Source organism: Podospora bellae-mahoneyi (assembly GCF_035222275.1).
Source record: "Podospora bellae-mahoneyi strain CBS 112042 chromosome 1 map unlocalized CBS112042p_1, whole genome shotgun sequence".
Classification (NCBI taxonomy): Eukaryota; Fungi; Ascomycota; class Sordariomycetes; order Sordariales; family Podosporaceae; genus Podospora; species Podospora bellae-mahoneyi.
In genome coordinates this window covers 5656626-5676038 of record NW_026946359.1, presented here as the reverse complement: position 1 = coordinate 5676038, position 19413 = coordinate 5656626, and the positions used below count along the sequence as shown (strand labels likewise).

General features: G+C 52.7%; 7 protein-coding genes across 7 annotated transcripts; 4 read left to right on the top strand and 3 right to left on the bottom strand.

Annotated features, from left to right (window-relative positions):
- Positions 1-771: 771 nt before the first annotated feature.
- QC761_117070 (uncharacterized protein) lies at positions 772-5765 on the bottom strand. The gene is given in 5 exon segments (XM_062874981.1): positions 772-1895; positions 1947-2801; positions 2859-4935; positions 5281-5446; positions 5458-5765. 3 exon segments carry the CDS (start codon positions 3083-3085, stop codon positions 1109-1111), a joined length of 1869 nt encoding a protein of 622 aa, XP_062738200.1. The 5' UTR covers positions 3086-4935; positions 5281-5446; positions 5458-5765; the 3' UTR covers positions 772-1108.
- On the top strand, positions 5646-5986 carry QC761_117065 (uncharacterized protein; the record flags this gene model as incomplete). The annotated part of the gene is made up of 2 exons (XM_062874980.1): positions 5646-5689; positions 5755-5986. 2 exons carry the CDS (start codon positions 5646-5648, stop codon positions 5984-5986), a joined length of 276 nt encoding a protein of 91 aa, XP_062738199.1.
- Positions 5987-6535: 549 nt separating this feature from the next.
- On the top strand, positions 6536-8612 carry QC761_117060 (uncharacterized protein). The gene is made up of 2 exons (XM_062874979.1): positions 6536-7607; positions 7661-8612. The coding sequence occupies exons 1-2, from the start codon at positions 7295-7297 to the stop codon at positions 8389-8391; spliced, it is 1044 nt and encodes a 347-aa protein (XP_062738198.1). The 5' UTR covers positions 6536-7294; the 3' UTR covers positions 8392-8612.
- A 66-nt stretch (positions 8613-8678) lies between these two features.
- On the bottom strand, positions 8679-11380 carry QC761_117050 (uncharacterized protein). The gene is made up of 3 exons (XM_062874978.1): positions 10058-11380; positions 8982-9995; positions 8679-8889 (listed from the first exon to the last, which is right to left on the bottom strand). Exons 1-3 carry the CDS (start codon positions 10520-10522, stop codon positions 8731-8733), a joined length of 1638 nt encoding a protein of 545 aa, XP_062738197.1. The 5' UTR covers positions 10523-11380; the 3' UTR covers positions 8679-8730.
- Positions 11381-12879: 1499 nt separating this feature from the next.
- Positions 12880-14336, bottom strand: QC761_117040 (uncharacterized protein; the record flags this gene model as incomplete). Its single annotated transcript, XM_062874977.1, has 2 exons — positions 12880-13336; positions 13387-14336. 2 exons carry the CDS (start codon positions 14334-14336, stop codon positions 12880-12882), a joined length of 1407 nt encoding a protein of 468 aa, XP_062738196.1.
- A 654-nt stretch (positions 14337-14990) lies between these two features.
- Positions 14991-17095, top strand: RPN5 (proteasome regulatory particle subunit; the record flags this gene model as incomplete). Its single annotated transcript, XM_062874976.1, has 3 exons — positions 14991-15587; positions 15653-16429; positions 16484-17095. The coding sequence occupies exons 1-3, from the start codon at positions 15504-15506 to the stop codon at positions 17093-17095; spliced, it is 1473 nt and encodes a 490-aa protein (XP_062738195.1). The 5' UTR covers positions 14991-15503.
- Positions 17096-17840: 745 nt separating this feature from the next.
- On the top strand, positions 17841-19403 carry QC761_117020 (uncharacterized protein; the record flags this gene model as incomplete). Its single annotated transcript, XM_062874975.1, has 3 exons — positions 17841-18131; positions 18203-18828; positions 18919-19403. The coding sequence occupies 3 exons, from the start codon at positions 17841-17843 to the stop codon at positions 19274-19276; spliced, it is 1275 nt and encodes a 424-aa protein (XP_062738194.1). The 3' UTR covers positions 19277-19403.
- Positions 19404-19413: the final 10 nt, after the last annotated feature.

Here is a 19413-nt window from a genome sequence, read left to right as displayed (position 1 = left end):
ACATATGTAGTTGACACACGACACGGGGCTAAATTGTGCACTTTTGGATACCCAACCAGGTTCTGAACTGTAGGTATATTGGGAAAGGTAGTCGAGGTGATTTCGGGGGGGTACCCACCTCTCTGTCACCCTCCCCTTTTTTGATTCTCTGGTCCACGAGTCAGCTACCTACTCAACAAGTGGTAAACACCAAGAGATGCGGCGTCGCACAGCACAATACACACACACACACACACACACACACACACACACACACACACACACACACACACACACACACACACACACACACACATACACCCAGGCAGCTTTCCACCACGCAGATCCCACCCATCAGATTCACCTTCACTTCATCTCGTTATGAGACACCACCAGTCATGGTCGAACAACAAGCGTCTCTCTCTCACACACACACACACTTGATGGAGAAACGTGAGTAGAGTGCCCGGCTGACAACGTTGCACAGCATGCTCCCACATGTCTCAACGCCTCCTCTTTTTCATTGTTGCAAAACTTCCCACAGCCGTTCACCCTCATCATTCTCTGGATTTTGTTGCTCTCTCAGTCACCCTGATCTAGTACCCCCGCCTACGGCTATCTAAAGACAGTCAAGAAAACTCACGTAACCGCAGATCTTGAAAATACAAAAAAGGGGCATCACCCCAGGCAACAGCAACAACAACAACAAGAACAGCAGCAGCATTTAGAGCCCTGACTCGCAAGGTAATCTGACATGACAATGACACAACTTAATATCATATCCACTAACATACCCGTTGATAAACAAAAGCTCTCTCCCCCAACTTCAACAAAACTCTGTCAGAAGAATAAAACGTCCAAAAAAACCAAACCTAGAGTTAACCTACCTCCGGAGAATAGAAAGATGGCCCCCCAACAGAAAAAGAAAGATATAACACCTCCAAAAACGTGGTGATATACATAAAAGGTTCAAACACCTATACCAACTAACAACCCCACACCGCCAAATGAAAACGCCTGTTAAACGTAAACAAAACATCTCGCTTCACCCAGTCAACCCCCCTCAACAAACAAAAGACAGGGTATTTCCCAAAAAGCATCTTCAACATCAAGAAACCTCCCCCCAGAATCACCCCATCAAACTTTTGACACTGCTCGCACTCTCCAATTCCATCTCCCTCTCTTTCCTCCCACCACCTCCCCTGCCAACCTGATGCTCTTCCATAACCTCCACCACCGTCTTCTCTCCTCCCTTCCCTCTCCAAGTCCCACAAGCAACAACAGCTGATACAACCGCCACCCCCAAAAACACCCACACCATCTTCCCAAAACCGCCCACATAAACCTCCACCACCCTGTTCCTATCATCGACCCCCAGCCTCAAAATCCCATACAAACTCTTATGCACCTCCTCCAACCCCTTCCCCTTCAGCACCCCGCTCAACTCCCCCTTAAGGCGTTGATTCATCAATATCCCCCCTACCGCCAACCCCAGCGCGCCTCCAAACACCCTCGCCTGCGCCACGGCCCCCTGCGCAGCAGCCAAATCCTCGTTTCTTGCCTCCACAGCAGCGATGATGGTGGCGCTAGCAAAAGACAAGCCAACTCCTAGTCCATACACAGCCGTAAACCCCAATAATTGCCCTAGGGGAAGTTTGTTTCCAGCGCGGGAGTCAAACCCGACTGTTAGTCCCAGTCCAAGAACTTGGACTAAGCTGCCAATGATTAATGTATGAGAGGTGAGGTCCCTTTTCTTGGAAACCAACCCCCCAAGAAAACTTCCAAAGGCGCAACATCCAAGCATAGGCAACAAATGAACCCCCGCCCAGAGCGGAGAGTCAAAATATGCAACCTGAAGCCTCTCGGGGATGTTAATCACGAGGGCGATGTAGACAAACCCGGATAGTAACGTGTTGCTGTTCACATCAGTACCAAGTTCAGACAGGGAGAGAAAAAGACAAACTTACACCAAAACACAAGCATAAACCCTCCCCTTGACCAACCCAACCGGAAATATCCCCTCAATCCTCACCTTCCCGCTTTCTCCCCCTCGATACAAATACCACTCCCACACTCCAAACAACACAAAACTCACCACCGAAATAGCCAACGACCATATTATGACCGGGCTATCCCACCGCCAGACATACCTCCCCGCTTCCTGCAGCGCAAACACCAGCAATATCGACGCCAGCGCCAACAGCGTGTTCCCAATAAAGTCCACCCTGGCGATCTTGTGCCAGAACCCCCCCATCTTGGCCCCCTGGTGTTGATACTCCTCCTCCCTCCTCCCAAACGCCATCCTCTCCCACGGCCACAGAGTCAAGATTCCCACCATGGCCAAGACCCCAACCGGTATATTGACCCAAAAAACCCCCCTCCACCACCACCCATCACTTATCCCCCCTCCCATCACCGGCCCAAGCACAAAACTCACGCTCAACGTGATCCCCACCAACCCCCCCACCACCTCCGGCCTCGCCGGTCCTTGCTCAACAAGACAAACCTGCGCCAGCGAGTACAGCCCCGACCCTCCCACTCCCTGAACCGCCCTCCCCGCAATCAACTGCGTCATTGAACCCGCCCAGCCGCACCAGATCGACCCGAGAGTAAACAACAGCCATGCCGCCAGCATAATTGCTTTGCGGCCGTAAATGTCGGATAGCTTGGAGAACCCCACGGCAAAGGACATGTACGTCAGGAGATACGAGAGGATGATCCAGGAGATGTCTCGCGTGTTTTGGAAATCGCCTGCTATTCTGTAGAGAGAGGTTGAGACGATTGAGGTGTCGAGGCAGGAGAACATTAGGCCTAGGCAGATTCTGAGGCGGGTTTAGAGGAAGTGGAAATGGCAAGGGGTTGAAGATGGGGAAACATACACGAGAGTTAAGAGGACCTGACGCATGACTGGTCTCTTTGAAGGCGGCTCTGATAGCTTCTCCTCTTCAAATTCTAGTTGTTCGGCGGTGTTGGTTACTGTCATCGAGGAGGATATCGAAGCGGGTGATGCCCGGGGGTGGTCCTCGCCATCCATCGAGGACAGGGATGGGTTGGGGTAAGAGAGTGTCATTGTTGGCGGCGGTGTTGTTGTTGCTGTTGTTGTCATTGGTGTCCTTCGTGATCTTGGACTATGGAAAGGCGACTTTGTTGGTGTTGGTGACAATGACTCGACCAAAAAAGACCGCCTATGCGGTGTTGGTGTTTGTTGTTGGTGTTGTCGTCGTGGCCTCACCGTCCCGTAAACGGTCCAGGCGAGCCAGTATAATGTCTTGTTTTTCCCCAAAACTTCGAGATACCCAAAAAACAAAAGACCTCGGCAACAGTAAGGCCGTTGCGCAAACGCAGAAATGAAAAGCCAGGAGTACAAAGTTGGTTGGACTGGTAGTTCAAGTCTGCTTCAATGTAATGGAGCCAAGCGGATGACAGGACCCGGTCTCCTGGTTCGGTTCACTGGGGCAGTCGTACTTGCCCTCCCTCTCAGTCAAGATGGAGTCTGAAGCAGCAGCTCAAGACGAAAACTGCTTGGTTGCAGAGAAAACCCACCTGGGAAAGAGAGGATCGGCCTCCCAAAAACCTCGATAATCCTCCTGGTTACCTTAAGTAAGAGCTTCCTCATCCTTAACGTGCGCTCTGGACCACTTGGCTGATGACTTGTCTGACCACTTGACCAGACCGGGCCGCCGGGGCCAGGCTTTTGCGAGCGGAGATATGAGACAGGTTTGTACTTGTTGCAGCGATCAAGAGACATCGAGAATATCCGCCTTGACTTGCAGTGTCTCGCTTCTCACTCTCGCCCGCGACAGCAACAATGCCGGTAACAACTGCGGATGGCTTGAGGCCGTTTTTTGACGTGCTTTCAAGCCCTGTGCTGCCTACATGGTGCCACTTGAGCAACAGCATCCCGGGCAAGACCGACTAGAATCTCCCGTTGAGGAGTGAACTCCTCAGATTTGAGTCTGACTCTGCCGAGACCGCATGTTCCTCTAGGGTGTGACAATGATACAGTGAGCAATGACGGGTTGGTTGTGCCAAGTGTCACGCGCATACAAGATGCTCTTTCTGGACCAGGATACCATACCCAAACCAGAACGCTGAGAGGGCAGCTGCATAGGAGAGTCACTGGGAAGTGGTGGTTTCGGGGTACAGGGCGCGTGGCTGAACTCCATCAGAGAGGCCTGATTCACCAGATCTTGGGGACTATGCCTTGCTCTTCTTGTTCTTCGAGAGCTGGTGGAATCAGGTGAAACAGGGCGAGGAAAATCTCGATGGCCTCCCTCCCGTATGCTCATCTGACTTTGTGTCATGTATGACCAGTATGATCACTCGTATCTATCTGAGGTGATCTGGTCTCAGGTGTCCCCTTCTGGTTTAGGGAAACTACGGGAGGATTCTGGATATGGGACCGCGTCCGTCCGGTCTTCCCGTGTGGTGATACAGATAGAACCATGCGCGTTGCAGTGCCGTTGCCGACGGTTGGCATTGGGGGAAGGTACTGGTGGATTGCGGCATCTGTGGGTGCAGCAGGATCTGATGCTGTGTTATGAAACGGCGCGATCCAATGCCTGGGATGGTGATAGGAGGGTGATGCTGTCTCTGATATCTATATGTTGTCTCCCACGGTGGCGGCCATCGGTCTTCCTTTTGCCTCCTCCCGCACCAAGACATGCGTATTGCATTGCGCCAGGAGACTCTTTGTCATCCCCGGGAGATAACGAATAGATTGCTCGCAGCGAGGTGCGGGGGCGGAATCGGTGTCAAGACCAGAGACAACGGGGCCCTGGGCTGGGGACACGGTGGCACGTCGGCAGTTCAGCTTCATCAGAACGATCGAGATAGGAGTTGGTGTCTCGAAGATCAGGCGGATGTCTGATTTAAGAGGGGAAGGTGTGCCATTGTGTTTTGCGCTTTCGATCTGGAACTCGACAGGTGGTTCTTGGACAGATACTGAGGAAGTTTCTGGAAGCAATTAACGGCGTGAGATTAACTTGTCAAAGACAAAATGAACCGCTGGAGTAGGAATGAGCGACAGGACAACCGTTCCTGCTCCTCCAGGTTCTCCGTCGACCACTCCTCTATGGCAGCTGCGGCCAGCTAACTGTTTGCCTGCGTCTTGAGGTTGAGCCGCGAGAAAATGCGCTCTCTCTCAGGCCCGAAGTCTCTTGACTTCGGAAGACCTCGAGCATCATTGATGTTATGGTTTCCGCCAGTTCTCAACTATCAGCCGGTGTGTGGAGGAGAACACCTCTTTGTGTGTCGGTCGAAAACATCAAGAGACCGAGGAATTTCGTCATATTTACTTACCGCCGTCAAACCGGTGAAGAATTATAACCTTGTCTGTCGACCGTTACGGATACATAGCGGCTCATCAAACCGCCGGTGGCCATAACTCCATCAACAGGAGGAGAAGGTGGGTTCGAGATGCCGCTTGCTTTTTGATGCTGGTGGTACTTATACCTCCCTCATCTGGCTGTCAGTATCCAGCTTTCACCATCAGTCAATCTCAGTTCAGCTTGTTCCTCGCATTCTAACTCTCACCAACCGCTACGATGCAGCTCGCCAAATTTGCCATCACCTTCATCGGTCTCTTCACCGTCGCCGAAGCCATCAAGAACTGCCAGAGCTACACAGCCGATGTGAGAGAGACTCTCTGGAACTCACCCGCCGAGATGGACTGCTACGCCATCCAAGCCACCGGCGAGAGCCAAGAATGGTCCATGCAAGTCCTTCCAGTCCCCAGACACCACCTTGACAACGGTCCAGCTAACGCCGAAATAGTACTTACAAGGCCTCTGACGGTCAGGTGCAGCTTGCTGCATCTGCTAGCTGCCACCTCCAAGTTCGGGTCAATGGCGATGGCAACGAGATTACCTTTGGCAACCAGGATGCGGCTGAGATTGTCAAGTTGGCGATCTCAAGGTATCAGGCGACTCTCGACGGTGTTTTGCGTGTTGGCGGACAGGGAACAGTGACCTGTGGTGGCAAGTCGGCCAATTGGTCTATCCAATAGATTGGGCAAGACGGCGAACTCTCGTCAGACAATTCACTGTCCGCAGGCGGTACGAGTAAAAGAGGAAGATTAAAAGAAAAAGAAGCAGAAGGCAATCTATGATGACCTTTATTTGGCAAGAGCCGAGTTGGGAGTCTCGTTCGGTGATGAAAGATGCGAGGAACTGGTACATATACCGTGGGAGCAATGTGGAGGGAGCAGCTCGGTGTTGGCTGTTTGTTTACATTGGGGAAGTCCCACTTGCCCCTGAGGTACACACACCCTGATGTCACAAGTACTGGTCAGAACTGACGAGAAGTCCAAATAATTTGCTTGAAGTTGATGGCTTGACACCCTTGATTCAGCCTGTTATTCTCGAGTCCCAAGTGCATCTTAGTAACGCGTACTCAACATCTTGACTGAGCAACCAGTTGCCCGTCAACAGCTATGAGAATCATTATTTAGCACAAACCGTGGCACACAAACAATCCACCTGATTGAAAGGCATGACCTCATTACCCACGGCCACGTCAGTCGAGCCTCCCGTCTTCATCTGCTCTATGGTCCTAGTTTTGACAGCCGCCAACTCCTGCTGGCAATTTGACCTTGCACAAAACGGGACCTTGAGGTTTCATTTCCGTTGGACACGGAAAAACACATCGCTTTCAACTTGGACCATACCGAGATCCTGAGGCTCAGTCGAATGTCATTTTTGCCACTACAGAACTGCGCGGATCGTTTTGCGACGTTACCCTTTTCCTTTAATAAGGCATATTTCTTCCTCTAAGAAACCAAGAGTATTAAACACTCAACAAATCCATCTATGTCGTCGCACGACATGATATACTCCCCTCACTGTTTCGGATGCTTGCTGTCAACCGCCCGCTCCCTCCCCCCATCCACCCTTTCCGAACTCGCTCGAGGGTCTTGTTTGTTGTTGGTCATGCCGCGCGCCAGCACAAGTCCAGTGAAAAGAGACAGCTTTATACGGACGGTATTACGGCAACCGGTCCGACGAAAACAAGTTGCATACTCGAACCATTCCCCCCCTTTTCACGACGGCCGACTCGTACCCGACCGTCCCACAGATCTCCAGTGCGTCATAAGTGGGAAAAAAATCTCGCCATAAAACACTATTCGGCACGGGCTAAGGCCTCGTGTCTTGGTTGTTTCCAATCCTGTCTCTGTTTACCTTGCCTTCTCCCGTCTCACACACGTGGGAACTTTTTTTTTCTTGCCGTCATGCCTCCTTGATCACACCAACTTTCAGATCTTCAGTGGACGACACAAAATTTGGGACCATCCCCTTTTTGGATTTCTCGTCAGACAATGGAGCTGCCGCCGTCGTCGTCCGCGAACCAACCTGCCCGCAACACTGGAAAGTTGCGCCGGCTGGTGTCCAGCGTCCATCGCCATGTGAAGACGAAGAGTAGGTCCCTGTTGTCTCCGTCTGAGACCTCGGCGGAGCTGGAACAGTCGGACTTGCAACGGTGTATCGCCACCGTGAACTCTTACTCCAACCATTTGGGAGAGCTTACGGGGCTCTGGGAGCAACACAACCACCTGCTATCGTCTCAGCCTGAGAGCAAGCAGCGGATTGACCTCATCATACAAAAAGCCCGGGCTGATATTGAGCATTGTGGTATGACGAATCGTTTGTCTCTTAACATGAACAGCATACTGATTTCGACACAGAAAAGATCCTTCAAAGATGCTCCCTTGCCGGCCTTGACGATGACGGCGAAACTCGCATGTGGAGAAAACTGAGGTGGGAGCTTATAGACAAACACAGATTCGAACACCACAAAGCCCAGGCCGAGCGCAATGACAACACCATCACGACTCACATCTTTGCGCTTCACCACCTCATCCTCGACCGGGCAGTCAGCAAGCTTCTCAACGGCACGAGGGCTCCAGCAACCAACTTTGCCACAGAAAACAGTGGTCATGGAGTGAACGGAAGCCCCCCAGGAAATTCAGGACTGACGGTGCCTCGGTTGATCGTTACACGTCCTGGACTCCCTGCCAGCCCACGTCCGGTTCGTGGCACGAGCACGCCCCCGCCTCCACGGCCAGTCGGTGCTGGGAAGGGGAAGCAATCTTCCGAGCAGAGACAAAGACCTTCATCGGAGCCTTTGCGCCAGCAGCCGCAGACAATGACGGGAAAGACGTGCTGCAATCACAAAGGGTGTCATGCTGACGGTCCGGAACTACCGATTGAGGAGGAACAGTCCGCGCCAATAAAACACCAGGATGAGCCCCCAGTGGATGGCACAACAACCTCGATAACGGATTTTGCTGCTGCACCGACAACAACACCACAAGCTCGGGGGCGTGGAGAGAAGCGTCTTGGGGGTCCATGCTGCAGTAAGGGGGAGAATATCGGTGCTGATGTTGGGGGCATGGGCATCAAGCTTGTTCACTGATAGGCTGAGGAGGGGGGCGCGATGGAAGGTATGGATAATCGTTGTACTATATACCGTTTTAGTCATGTCTTTTCTTATTTCTGGCACAGATAGTTGCTTGAAGTTGATGGAGCAAGCGATGTATAGGATGCATGTCTCGATCGTCGTGGACGACAGATCATGAGAGCATGCTTGTGGTAATGGCAAATCTACGCTCATTTTAGCAATCACGAAACTGGAGAGAACATTTTGGATGATTCAAACTATGAATTATGTAACTATGAATGATGCTTGTTGCGCGCTAAACAAATGGGCCCATATGAAACAGCAACGTGCTCAGCAGATCTTGAAAGCATCCTTTCACTCAGCCTTTTCCTCAGTCTTGGGCTCTTCAACAGCAGCAGGGGTCTCCTCCCCTTCCTTGACCTCCTCGACAGCCGCAACAGTAGGAGCCTCCTCCCTGAGCTGCCAGACCGCCTCGATGATACTCATTCTGCAGCCTTCTGGTCTTTTGACGCCCTATTTCCCCCCCCCAACTCTGTCAGCTAACATTCACCATAAGCAAAAAGAGACGTATTGTTGAGAAAAGTAAAAAAATAAAAAAATATTACCTTGAAAACAAACTCCCCCTTTTGATTCCCCTCCCCGGCCTTGGCGAACAACTCTCTGAACTCGGACTCGGTACGCTCCTGCGCGTTGAGCAGACTGAGCATCACGACATCCATGCGGCGCATGACCTTTTCGTCCCAGGGGTCTTCCTGCCCCGACCCCTCAAACAGGCAGTGATCATTAATAATGATGCGGGCGCCCGGCTTGAGGGCGGGGACGAGGTTGCGGAGGATCTGGAGCGCGTAGGGGGTCGAGTAATTGTGGAGGATCCAGCGGAAGAAGTAGACGTCCGCCTCCTTGGTCACCTGCTCGGTAAAGAAATCGTGAGGCAGCAGCGTGATCCGCTCGGCGACCTGAGGGTCGGACGAGATCGGCTTCGGCGCGCTGTCGACCGTCTTTTGCAGGTCCTGCACGACAAACTTCATGTTCTTCCACCTCTCCGCCAGGGCGACGCACATGAAGCCGTGGCTGCCGCCCACGTCGACCAACGTTCCCCCCCTCGCGTCAATCTCACCGAAGTCATACCCGCCCCTTTCCACGTCGACGAACCAAAACGGCTCGTAGCCCTCCCCGCCCGTCAGCGACACCATCGCTTTCCCCATGCGCTTGGCTCTGTCGGGGTCCTTGCCAAAGGTGACAAACATGGGTTCTTTGTCGACGGTGTTGAAGGCAAACTGAAACCCGGTCCGGGTGAGGGAGGTGGCCTCGGGATGGGTTTGCAGGGCTTGGAGGACGTGGGCGGAGGCGGGGAGGATGTCCTCCCCGTTGAAGCCGACCCAGGCCTGGAGGTCAGAGTCCTCTGCCAGGACCCTGGAGGCGGCCGTGTGGGCGATGAAGCCGGGGGTGGGCTCGTAAAAGATCTTGTTGGTGATGGCGAGACGGATCAAACGGGCGAGGTTGATGGGATCGAGCGTGGTTTTGGCCTGGAGGTCGGCGAGGGAGATGGGGGCGTCGAGGGGAACGAGCTTGGCGATGCCATAGTGGTTGATGGCGGCGAGGGCGAGCGTGTCAAGGAACTGGAGCACAAGTCAGTATTGTGAGGTGGCGGTGGGAGCGAAGAATAAAAAAAAAAACGCACCTCCCAAATCCCCCATCTCACACTCTCCCTCGGCCCATGAGCCAACAGCCCCAGCTCCTTCGTCGCCGAGATAATCGCCTTCCTGCTCTGGGCAATTTCATCCGGGAGCTTGGGGAAATCTGCTGGGGCACTGGCGTCAAAGCTCGGCATGGGGAGGTCATGCTCCTTCATGTAGGCCTCGAGCTTCTCTGTCTCCCTGGTGATCTTTTGGGCCAAGGCGACCATCTCTGACGTTGTGGCCGGTGCCGCCGGACCCGGGGCCACGGATGGGGTAGCAGACTTGGACGAGGTAGCAGCGCTAGTACCGTTCGTCTCCGTGTCCTTGGTACCGAGGAGGGAAGCAGAGAGGGCCGAGAAGGAGCGGCGGTTGGACTTTTTGAGGTCTTTGGTCCCTCCCTCTGTTGTCGAGGCAGCATTGTTGGAGCTGCTGGGGCTGAAGATGGAACTGAGCTTGAGTTTGGCCATGTTGGGCGATTTCAAGTGTGGTTCTTTGGCGATAGAGGCAAAACCGAATTACACAATGACAACTTATGTCCTCCAAAAAAACCGGAGATACCGAACTGAATTCCGCCAGTTGAACCGTCCTATTAGGGGGGATCCGTTAGTCGAGTCCAACCGGTGCGATTTCTGCTCGGGGGTGAGATCAGATGAGTATCCAAAGGGAGATAATGGCGGAAGGATGATGAGTAGCTCGCTCTTAAACAGTCAACCATAAGCCACATCTCGATCATATGGCCCCCAGACGATAAGCAGCCCAAAGTGATCACGTCCCAATATGTATGCGTGTATCCATGTTGGCCTACAGACGCCAGCAACAAAAGAAAAGGTCACATACCCGCAAGTAGCAAAATTCAATGATGAGCCACCACGAGGTGAAACCTGGAGTCAAGAATTCCTATAAGTCTGTATAAGCCTGGATCCGACAGAAAGGTTCCCATGTGGGACAAGGCGACCCGGGGCCGTCTCGCTGGTAAGCGTACTATGCAGAAATGGCATGGGGTTGTCTCATTAATGTGGTTACACCGAGATACAAAAACTCCAGTTATGAACGTCAGCGAAAAAATGAATAAAAATAGCAATGCTAATAAGTGATCACGTCCGGCTTGGAGAACAAGAGCAGAAGGCCAGAAGGCAGTCGATCGGTCGATATATCTGCGGTTGAGCTTCGTGATGGGGTGTGTGTGTGTGTGTGGTGTGTGAAAAGGGATGACAGGGGTCTCCTTGCAAGTACAAAGATCAATATCTTTGATATGCCTCTTTTGTCGGATGGGGGGGAAAATGAGAGAGGATTGCAGTGCGTGATGCTAGAGGTCCTTCACGCACATAACCGGGAGAGAAAAAGTCTTACCGTCAAAGCAGGTTGCCGACGCTTTATCGCCTTTTGGCAAAAGACCCAGCAGACGGGCCATTCCACCCCAAGGATGGCCAAGAGGGGGTTTGTGAAGGCACCAGGCCCCCTTTGGAGGGATAATCCCATGATTCCAAAGGGCCAAAAGGGGTGAGCCGCGACTCCAGTTGGGACTCCGTTCGACCTGCCCATGCCCCGCTGCCCGGAGCGTCCCCAGTATGGAACCATGTCGTGGGTGCCTGCCCCTGCAGGTGCAGCGAAACGGCTCCTTTCTGTGCAGGCTAATGCATCCGCGAAGGAGGATAGTGTGGTAATTCACAGCAAACTATCGTCTTCTTCTCAAGTAAGATCCGTGGTGCCGTCAAGTTGGTCCTACCGATTCTTTTCGGTATTCGACTCTGGTCTACCTACCGGCCAAAATCATCGTCAAGATGCCTCCAGCATCATCAAAATCGACACCCGTGTCCCTGGAAACTCAGTCGGGACTTCCCGGCCTATCACAATAGATCAAAACTTCTCTTCCCTGCAAGCCATGCAGGCCAATCCGGCAAATTATCCTAGATTAAGCAGCCAAGGTGTCGGGTCGTTGTGGTGGTGGTGGTTCGAGCGTGGTTCCTCCGTGGTGGGGGATGGCGCAAAATACCCATGGGTCCTGTTTCGGAGAGACGAAGGCAAAGGGAAGGGTGCCGGGAACAGAGATGCCCATGTCCCACTGAGTGGTGTCTCTGCCCAGACATGCAATGGTGGTGTCCTAATTATGCCCAATCAGAGAGCAACACAAGCAAGGAAGTGCGTGATTCATTTGGTCGATTTGCAGTTCTTGGGTAGGTTCCGGTCTCTTGGAAACTGCCCGGCGCCCGCCCCGGGGGAAGTGTTGAGGAGGTGATTGATGGGATGTTCGGAAATTCCCCCAGCCAAACGGGTAAAATTGCTGATCTCGGCGGGCAGCGCGGGAGGGTGGGGACAACGGCCACAACCCACCGGTATCCATAGCTTCTGTTTCTGTTTCTTCTCTAGCAGTCTAGCCGCTCCGCATCATGGTCATGGTATCCGTACAGCAGTTCGCTGTCGTTCTGTCGGGTCTGGTATACTTCCCCACTCAGGACAACTCCTGTCGAATCACGGCGGGGGGCGTATGACATACATGTGGTGAGCAAGGTGAAAATAGGCTCACCGCATTAGCGTACATTGCTCATGAGAAAACATGTGTGATAAGCTGTCATCTTGGGTAAGCGGTCAAGTTCCGCCGCCCTTCTCCTGCGTGGTGCATGTCTCACACATGTGGTTGGCCTCTTCATGTTGTGTTGACAGCTCAAAGCCCTTTGACAGGGGAGATACCACGCACAAGATCCATGCGTTCCTTGACATCGGGAAGGATTCAGACATGACGTGCATTATCCAAAAGAAGAACAAATGTTGGTATCGTGCATGACCTTGAAACAAATAACCTCCAAACAACCCCGAATACTGTCCATCACACCGGTTTCTGTCCGTAGATGATGTGAAACGGCATATACAACAAGCAGCTGTTGTCCTTGTATGCTCTCCTAACCTCCATCAGCAGCATCTCCACGTCCGACTGTGACCACCCAAGCCCTCTTGTCAAGGGACCAAGAGCAATTGCTTGGATGCCGTCAAGCAAAATAGTCCTCCAATACAATCCCACCGTTTTCAAGATCCTGTTCTTGGGCCACGTCCCAATGGGTATCTGCAGCACCCTCTCCGTGACATTCACAAACCCAGCGTCACGCATCTTGTTCGCAAGCTTGCCCCCGGCAACGGCGTGGAAGTCGACACCGAGCCGTTCTAAACCCTCGTTGATCAAAGACCAGTACCGTGCGATAGGATGGTCCGGCGGCATCGAGTCGTTGACTGAAATCGGAAAATGATACACCTCTTGCATTTCAAACCAACCCCCGGGCCTCATGCATCTATTCCTTTGTCAGCCAAATCTCGTTTTTCCACTTTGTAGGAAACTTACTCCTGCGCCCGTCTCATCAACCTCGGCCAGTCTTTGATGGCCATAACCGTGTGCCTCGAGTGGATATAGTCAAAATGATTACTCGGGTGCAGCCATGGGCTCTCCACGTCGTCAATCATGAACTTGACATTGGGTGGGACCCAGTCCGGCTGATGCGGACTCAAATCCACCCCCAGCACCTCGGCCCCCACAAACTCATCCGCCATCTCGATGGCCCATATCCCCGTCCCCGTCCCAATATCCAGAACCTGCTGCGGCCTGTCAAGGGGCGCAAAGAACAGCTTCCCACAAAGCAGCTTGACCATCTGATGCTTCATATCCTCCCTCTGCTGCTCCACATCATCGTTAGGGAAGTTGTACATGCCCTCCCGGAACTTGTGATATCTCCGCCCGTTCTCGTAGATGAACTCCCTCACACTATCTGCCAGTGACGTGGAGGCCGTAGTGTTTGTGTCAGAGCCGTAACCGTCATCAGTACCCAGGTCGTCGGAATCAACAATGATACTGCCTTCTTCTGCCTGCTGTGCAGCGATTTGGTCTTGATCTGTGTCCTCCTCAGAGTCGCTGTCTTGGTTGTGGTGGGGCAGGTGCTGTATGGGAGGAAGCTGGATGGGTGGTAGGGTCAAATCTGCCGAGTAGGCAGTGTCTAGCGATTCTGAAGAGTTGCCGACGCGGTAATTCTGCGCTAGAGAGAATACCGAGCGGTTGCCTTCAGTGGACAGGGAAGGCCTTCCGATGTCAGACGAAAGACTGTCAAATGAGGCTCGGCCAGGCAGGTCATGACCCTTTGTGCTGTTGAGGAGGTCCTGGGGTCCGGTCAAGGTTAGTTGAGTGGTAGTGTTTGAAGCCGCGTTGGATGAATCCGATGGTCCATCTTTTGGCTGGGCTATACCCTCGTGCATTGGACCTGGCAAAACCGGCGTGGATGGCTTGCCCTGTGACTGAACCATCGTGCCGTCTTTTTTTTTTTTTTTTGAATGAACAGCGATGATGAGCGTACAACAATGACGAGCAACTCGTCGTTTGGGTGGTACAACACGGCAAAAAGCACTCCAGGGATGAAATATCGATTGTCGGGTGGGCCGGTGGTTGCTCACAAAGACAGAGCCGGCGGCAGGAGACTGAACACTTGTACCTGAGTTAGGTTGAAATAGAGATCTGGGATCGCGAAAAGAGGAGCGTGTGATTCTTATTGAAAGAAAGACAGGCGAGTGGACCGCCGGGGGTCCAGTGATCTCCAAGCTTGGGGTAGCTCGTGGCTGCGGTGGGGGGTGGTGCCTGGGTTCAAGAGCCGAAGTGACAGGCTCTGTTCAGGGACATCCCGACCGCTGGTAGGGAGGGCGAAAAGAGATTGCAGATGCAGGATCTCGGACCCTATTGAATTGTCGGGATACCAATCAGATTGGGAGAGAAGACTGGAAAAACCCCGTCTGCTTGTCAGGTGCAACACATGAATAGATGAGCTGGTGGCAACGGGAGTGTGCTGCTTTCAAAGCAACGGGTAACCCCGTTCCGCCCGCGAAGAAGAAGATCTGTTCATCATACACATGCTCACAGGCACTCCGTACACATACATATACAAGCACCTAAACCCTCCGATATACTTTGGTTTATCTTTGGTCCAAGATCTGGGTCAACCGGACATGCATCGGACACCGAACGAAGGACTTCTTCCATTTGAGAGTTGTTGAATTAGAAATGGAAGGGGCCTGGAAGCCTGTCTCCTATACGAGGGCATAGCTGCACCCGGGCTGTTCTTTGTCTCTGTCCGTGCCTTGCAGCTGTGGACCTGGAAGGTACCTCTGTGATCCTGGTCATGACTGATAGAGCATCAGCCACACTGTGTGGCTGGAAAGCTGCTGAAAGGTGGGGCTGGTCCTAGCTCCAGCCTCAAATGAGCTGCCAAGCCCAGCCTCGTGGTAGGCAGAGCGAACTGACGTGGGCTGGGCTGGAGACTGGGGCTTGCCTTCAGCAACACCACTCGACATCAACCACAACCCACTTCAAGACAGCCATTTTCTTTTCCACGAGACCAACTTTCTGTCTGCGCACAGCTCCGAAATAGCATTCGACAACACAGAACGCACCATATACACTAATCCATCGCACTTCTCACAATGGCGGACGCTGCGTTCAAGCCTGAGAAGGACTACTCCAAGGAGGTGGACCAGCAGCTTCCCGAGGCTGAGCAGCTCGCAAAGGTACTGTGTATTGGGTGGGTTCATCGTTGCATTGTATTTTCACTGACGGTTCCGCGGGAAAACAGACGGATCTCCAGGGTGCTATCGAAAAGCTGTCTATTCTTGAGAAGCAAACCCGTCAGGCATCCGATCTCGCCTCCACATCCCGAATCCTCATCGCCATCGTTACCCTCTGCAAGAATGCCGGTGACTGGGCCCTCCTCAGCGAACAGACCCTTATCCTCTCCAAGAAGCATGGCCAACTCAAACAGGCCATCACCAAGATGGTGCAAACCGTCATGGACTTCCTCGACCAGACCCCCACCCTAGAGATCAAGCTCTCCGTCATCGAGACCCTCCGTACCGTTACCGAGGGCAAGATCTTTGTCGAGGTCGAGCGGGCGCGTGTGACCAAGATTCTGTCAGACATCAAGAAGCAACAAGGCGATCTAAAGGCGGCGACGGATATTCTGTGCGAGCTCCAGGTCGAGACGTTTGGGTCTATGGAACGTCGGGAAAAGACCGAATTTATTCTGGCGCAGGTGGCTCTGTGCATTGAAATTGGCGACTGGACCCAAGCCGGTATTCTCAGTCGTAAAATCAGCACCAGATACCTGGCGCGCAAGCCCAAAAAGACACAGGAGCAGCTTGACAAGGAGCAGCAGGAACGTGAGAAGAAGGCGAAGGCCGGCGAAGAGGTGCCAGAGGTAAAGGAGGACGATGTCACAGATCTCAAGCTCCGGTACTACGAGCAACAGATCACGCTCGCCAAGCATGACTCCAAATACCTGGATGTTTGCAAGCACTACCGACAAGTGCTTGACACGGAGACGGTGGAGGAGGACCCCGTCAAACTACGAGCTGTATGTTTCTTCTTCGCCCACTGTTGGTAGTTTCACAAGCTGACTCTTTATCAGGTCCTGCAGAGAATCATCTACTTCATCATCCTGGCACCATATGACAACGAGCAACACGATTTGCTCCACCGCATTCACAAGGACACGCGAAACACGGCCGTTCCGGAGGATGCTGAGCTCTTGGAGCTCTTTACGGTACAGGAGCTGATGCGGTGGCCTCAAGTATCCAAGATGTTCGGCCCCCATTTGTGCAGCACCGAGATCTTCGATTCAGCCGAGGGACAATCGGGCGATGAGAAGGCGTTTGGCAGATGGCAAGACTTGCGCAAGCGTGTGATTGAGCACAATGTGCGCGTGGTGGCCAAGTACTACACCCGCATCCGGATGGGCCGTCTGACACAACTCCTGGATCTGACCGAGGAAGAGACGGAGAAATACATCAGCGAGCTGGTGACATCCAAGACAGTGTATGCCAAGATTGACCGGCCTGCCCGCATCGTCAACTTTGCCAAGCCTCGCGATGCTGATGATATCTTGAACGAGTGGAGCTTCAACATGAAGAGCCTGTTGGGTCACCTGGAGCGGGTTGATCACTTGATCACAAAGGAGGAGATGATGGCTCGAATTCAGCCAGGCGTGAAACAAACTAAGAGCAAGCCTTCGAGGCGTTAGAAGGGTTCAAGGCGTTTGACCCCTCGCGAATTCGAATCTCCAAACTTCTCTCTACTTGCATTCCCAGTTTGGGCGGGGAATGGATGCTGGTGACTCTTCTTTGGAGAAGGCAGGGAGTTGATGGTAGCGAGAGTACATCTCCTAACATATCAATCATGGTATAGAATGAGGAGGCGCCTCAAATGGCATGTAAGCCCGCGTTTTATGCTGGAAACACCTGCGGTTGCGAGCACACCCGGGTTACACCTGCGGTCCCGGGTACACATGCATACCGAGGTTGGCATCAAGTCTTGATCCGAATTAACGAATATGATAGCGAGACTGGAGAAGAATCGAACCCACCATGCTGACTGCTGCTGTTCTGAAGATGTATGCGTGTAAACTGGATCTGACGGTCTCGGTGTTGTTTTACTGTAGAGTAGCGCAGCAGCACCCAACGGGGATTTAGCGAGATTATAATTACTCTGGCCTCATAGTATATGTATGTTCAATGCTCTTTGGAATGTGATAAAATGCCATTTCCTGTGTGATGGGTGGAGGTGATAGTTGTAGTGGAGATGGAAATTGAGCTTGGTGGTGGTTGACAAACAGAGCAATGACATCATCGCTTCCGGCCTGGATGTGTTTTGGTCGTTGCCCTTTGACTTTACCAAAGCAACCTCCAAAAGCTTCAGATGATTTTTTCTTTTCGCGAAGTGGATGTTCCCAAAGTAAATAGACAACCTTCCTACTACTGCTACTGAAAATGCCAACCAAGACACCCAAACGGTTTGTTCACTGCGTCGGCAATCCCGACTTTGAGCCGGAGAAGGCAGTGGGTGATCACGACAGGCATCAAGCTGCTTTGAAGTTGTTGGAGGAGAGGAATGATTTTGAAGGGGCGGTCCGGTTGTGGTTTGGTCTGCCGGAGGCGGGGAAGGACGATTATGTGTATCATGCTTTGGCTAGTGTGACGCTGGGGCAGGTGCAGAGGGGGGTTGAGATGGGGGCAGAGAAGGGGCTGCATGGGTGGTACGAGGGGGCGAAGGACGGTGAGGTATATTGTGTTTATCCCCCTCACCCTTTTCCAGCCCCTTCTCCTCCACGACTAGCTAACACCCCCTCCAGACACCCCTTCCTCCCCCGTCAACAACGGATATAGCCGCCTATACAAATCTCTTCTCTCCCTCCCTCTCCCCATCCTCGGCGCTAAAGTCTTTTGTTTCCAACGCGAGGAAATCTTCCATCCGAGCCTTGGTAGCGGAGAACTTATCCTCAAAACGCTACATTAACCCAGCATGGCCCTCCCTCCAAATCCCAAGGGTCAAGAACGTTGCATCACTGCCATTAAACCCGTATCTTGACTTCTGGAGATGGACCTGTCAAAACCTCGAGTGGTGCGGGCCGGTGCGAGGTCAGGGGTTGAAGAGCCACTGGATTTTGCCGGTGGTGATGCACCATTTTGGCTGTGTGGTTCCCAGTTATGAGAGTCTTTCCATTATCAAAACCCTAGCCGTGGAGGGGGTTAAGAAGAACGGCGATAGCACAGCTGACGGAAATGACAATATTGGGCCCGAAAATGGAAATGGGAACGGGGCTACGAACGGCAAGAAGGAATCCAAAAAGAAGGCCAAAAAAGAAAAGCCACCACCGCTCAAGATTTTGGACGTGGGCAGTGGGAGTGGATATTGGAGTTTTATGCTGAGGCAGTGTGGGCTGGAGACTGTGGCTGTGGACAATATGCAAAGTGAATGGTATGTTGCCCCTTACCCATCCATCCATCTTCCGCCAACCAAAAACACCTTCCCTTCTTTTATAAGCGACACACTGACTGCCCTGATTAGGAGAGTCACCTGGCTCAAAGACACCCACCTGACAACCGGCACATCCTACCTCCACTCCCTTCCTGGTTCTCAACACAAATCCCACATCCTCCTCCTTGTCTACCCCATCACGGGACCAGACGGCTCTGGTTCTTTTACCAAGGATCTGATGAAAGAATATCAAGGTGATGTCGTCGTTGTGGCCGGGACTCAAAACAAGAACGGGTATACTTCCTTTGGCAGAGGGAAGGGGACGATGGATAGTTTCATGTTGGAATCGCAAGAACAGAGGGGAAAGTGGGAAAAGGTGGTTCAAGTGCCTCTGCCTAGCTTTGCCGGGAGGGACGAGGGGTTGTTTGTTTATGTTAGGAAGAGGTAGTATAAAGTTTAATGCGGTGGGGAGATGGGATGAAATTCGCAGAGGTTAGCTGGGACGAGGTGGAAACAACGCTTTTTACACGCTAGCGTCAAATACACCTGACTGAATATCTGCACTCATTTTCCAAAACTCCACAT

Excerpts from the sequence above, each read along its gene's own strand:
- QC761_117050 (XM_062874978.1), bottom strand. The coding sequence starts at position 10,522 with ATGGCCAAACTCAAGCTCAGTTCCATCTTCAGCCCCAGCAGCTCCAAC. Across the intron at positions 9,996-10,057 it reads TGAGATGGGGGATTTGGGAG|TTCCTTGACACGCTCGCCCT; the intron begins GTGCGTTTTTTT and ends CTTGTGCTCCAG. Across the intron at positions 8,890-8,981 it reads AGGGGGAGTTTGTTTTCAAG|GGCGTCAAAAGACCAGAAGG; the intron begins GTAATATTTTTT and ends GGGGGGAAATAG.
- QC761_117070 (XM_062874981.1), bottom strand. The coding sequence starts at position 3,085 with ATGACAACAACAGCAACAACAACACCGCCGCCAACAATGACACTCTCT. Across the intron at positions 2,802-2,858 it reads CAGGTCCTCTTAACTCTCGT|AATCTGCCTAGGCCTAATGT; the intron begins GTATGTTTCCCC and ends AACCCGCCTCAG. Across the intron at positions 1,896-1,946 it reads GTTTATGCTTGTGTTTTGGT|CAACACGTTACTATCCGGGT; the intron begins GTAAGTTTGTCT and ends TGATGTGAACAG.
- QC761_117060 (XM_062874979.1), top strand. The coding sequence starts at position 7,295 with ATGGAGCTGCCGCCGTCGTCGTCCGCGAACCAACCTGCCCGCAACACT. Across the intron at positions 7,608-7,660 it reads GGCTGATATTGAGCATTGTG|AAAAGATCCTTCAAAGATGC; the intron begins GTATGACGAATC and ends ATTTCGACACAG.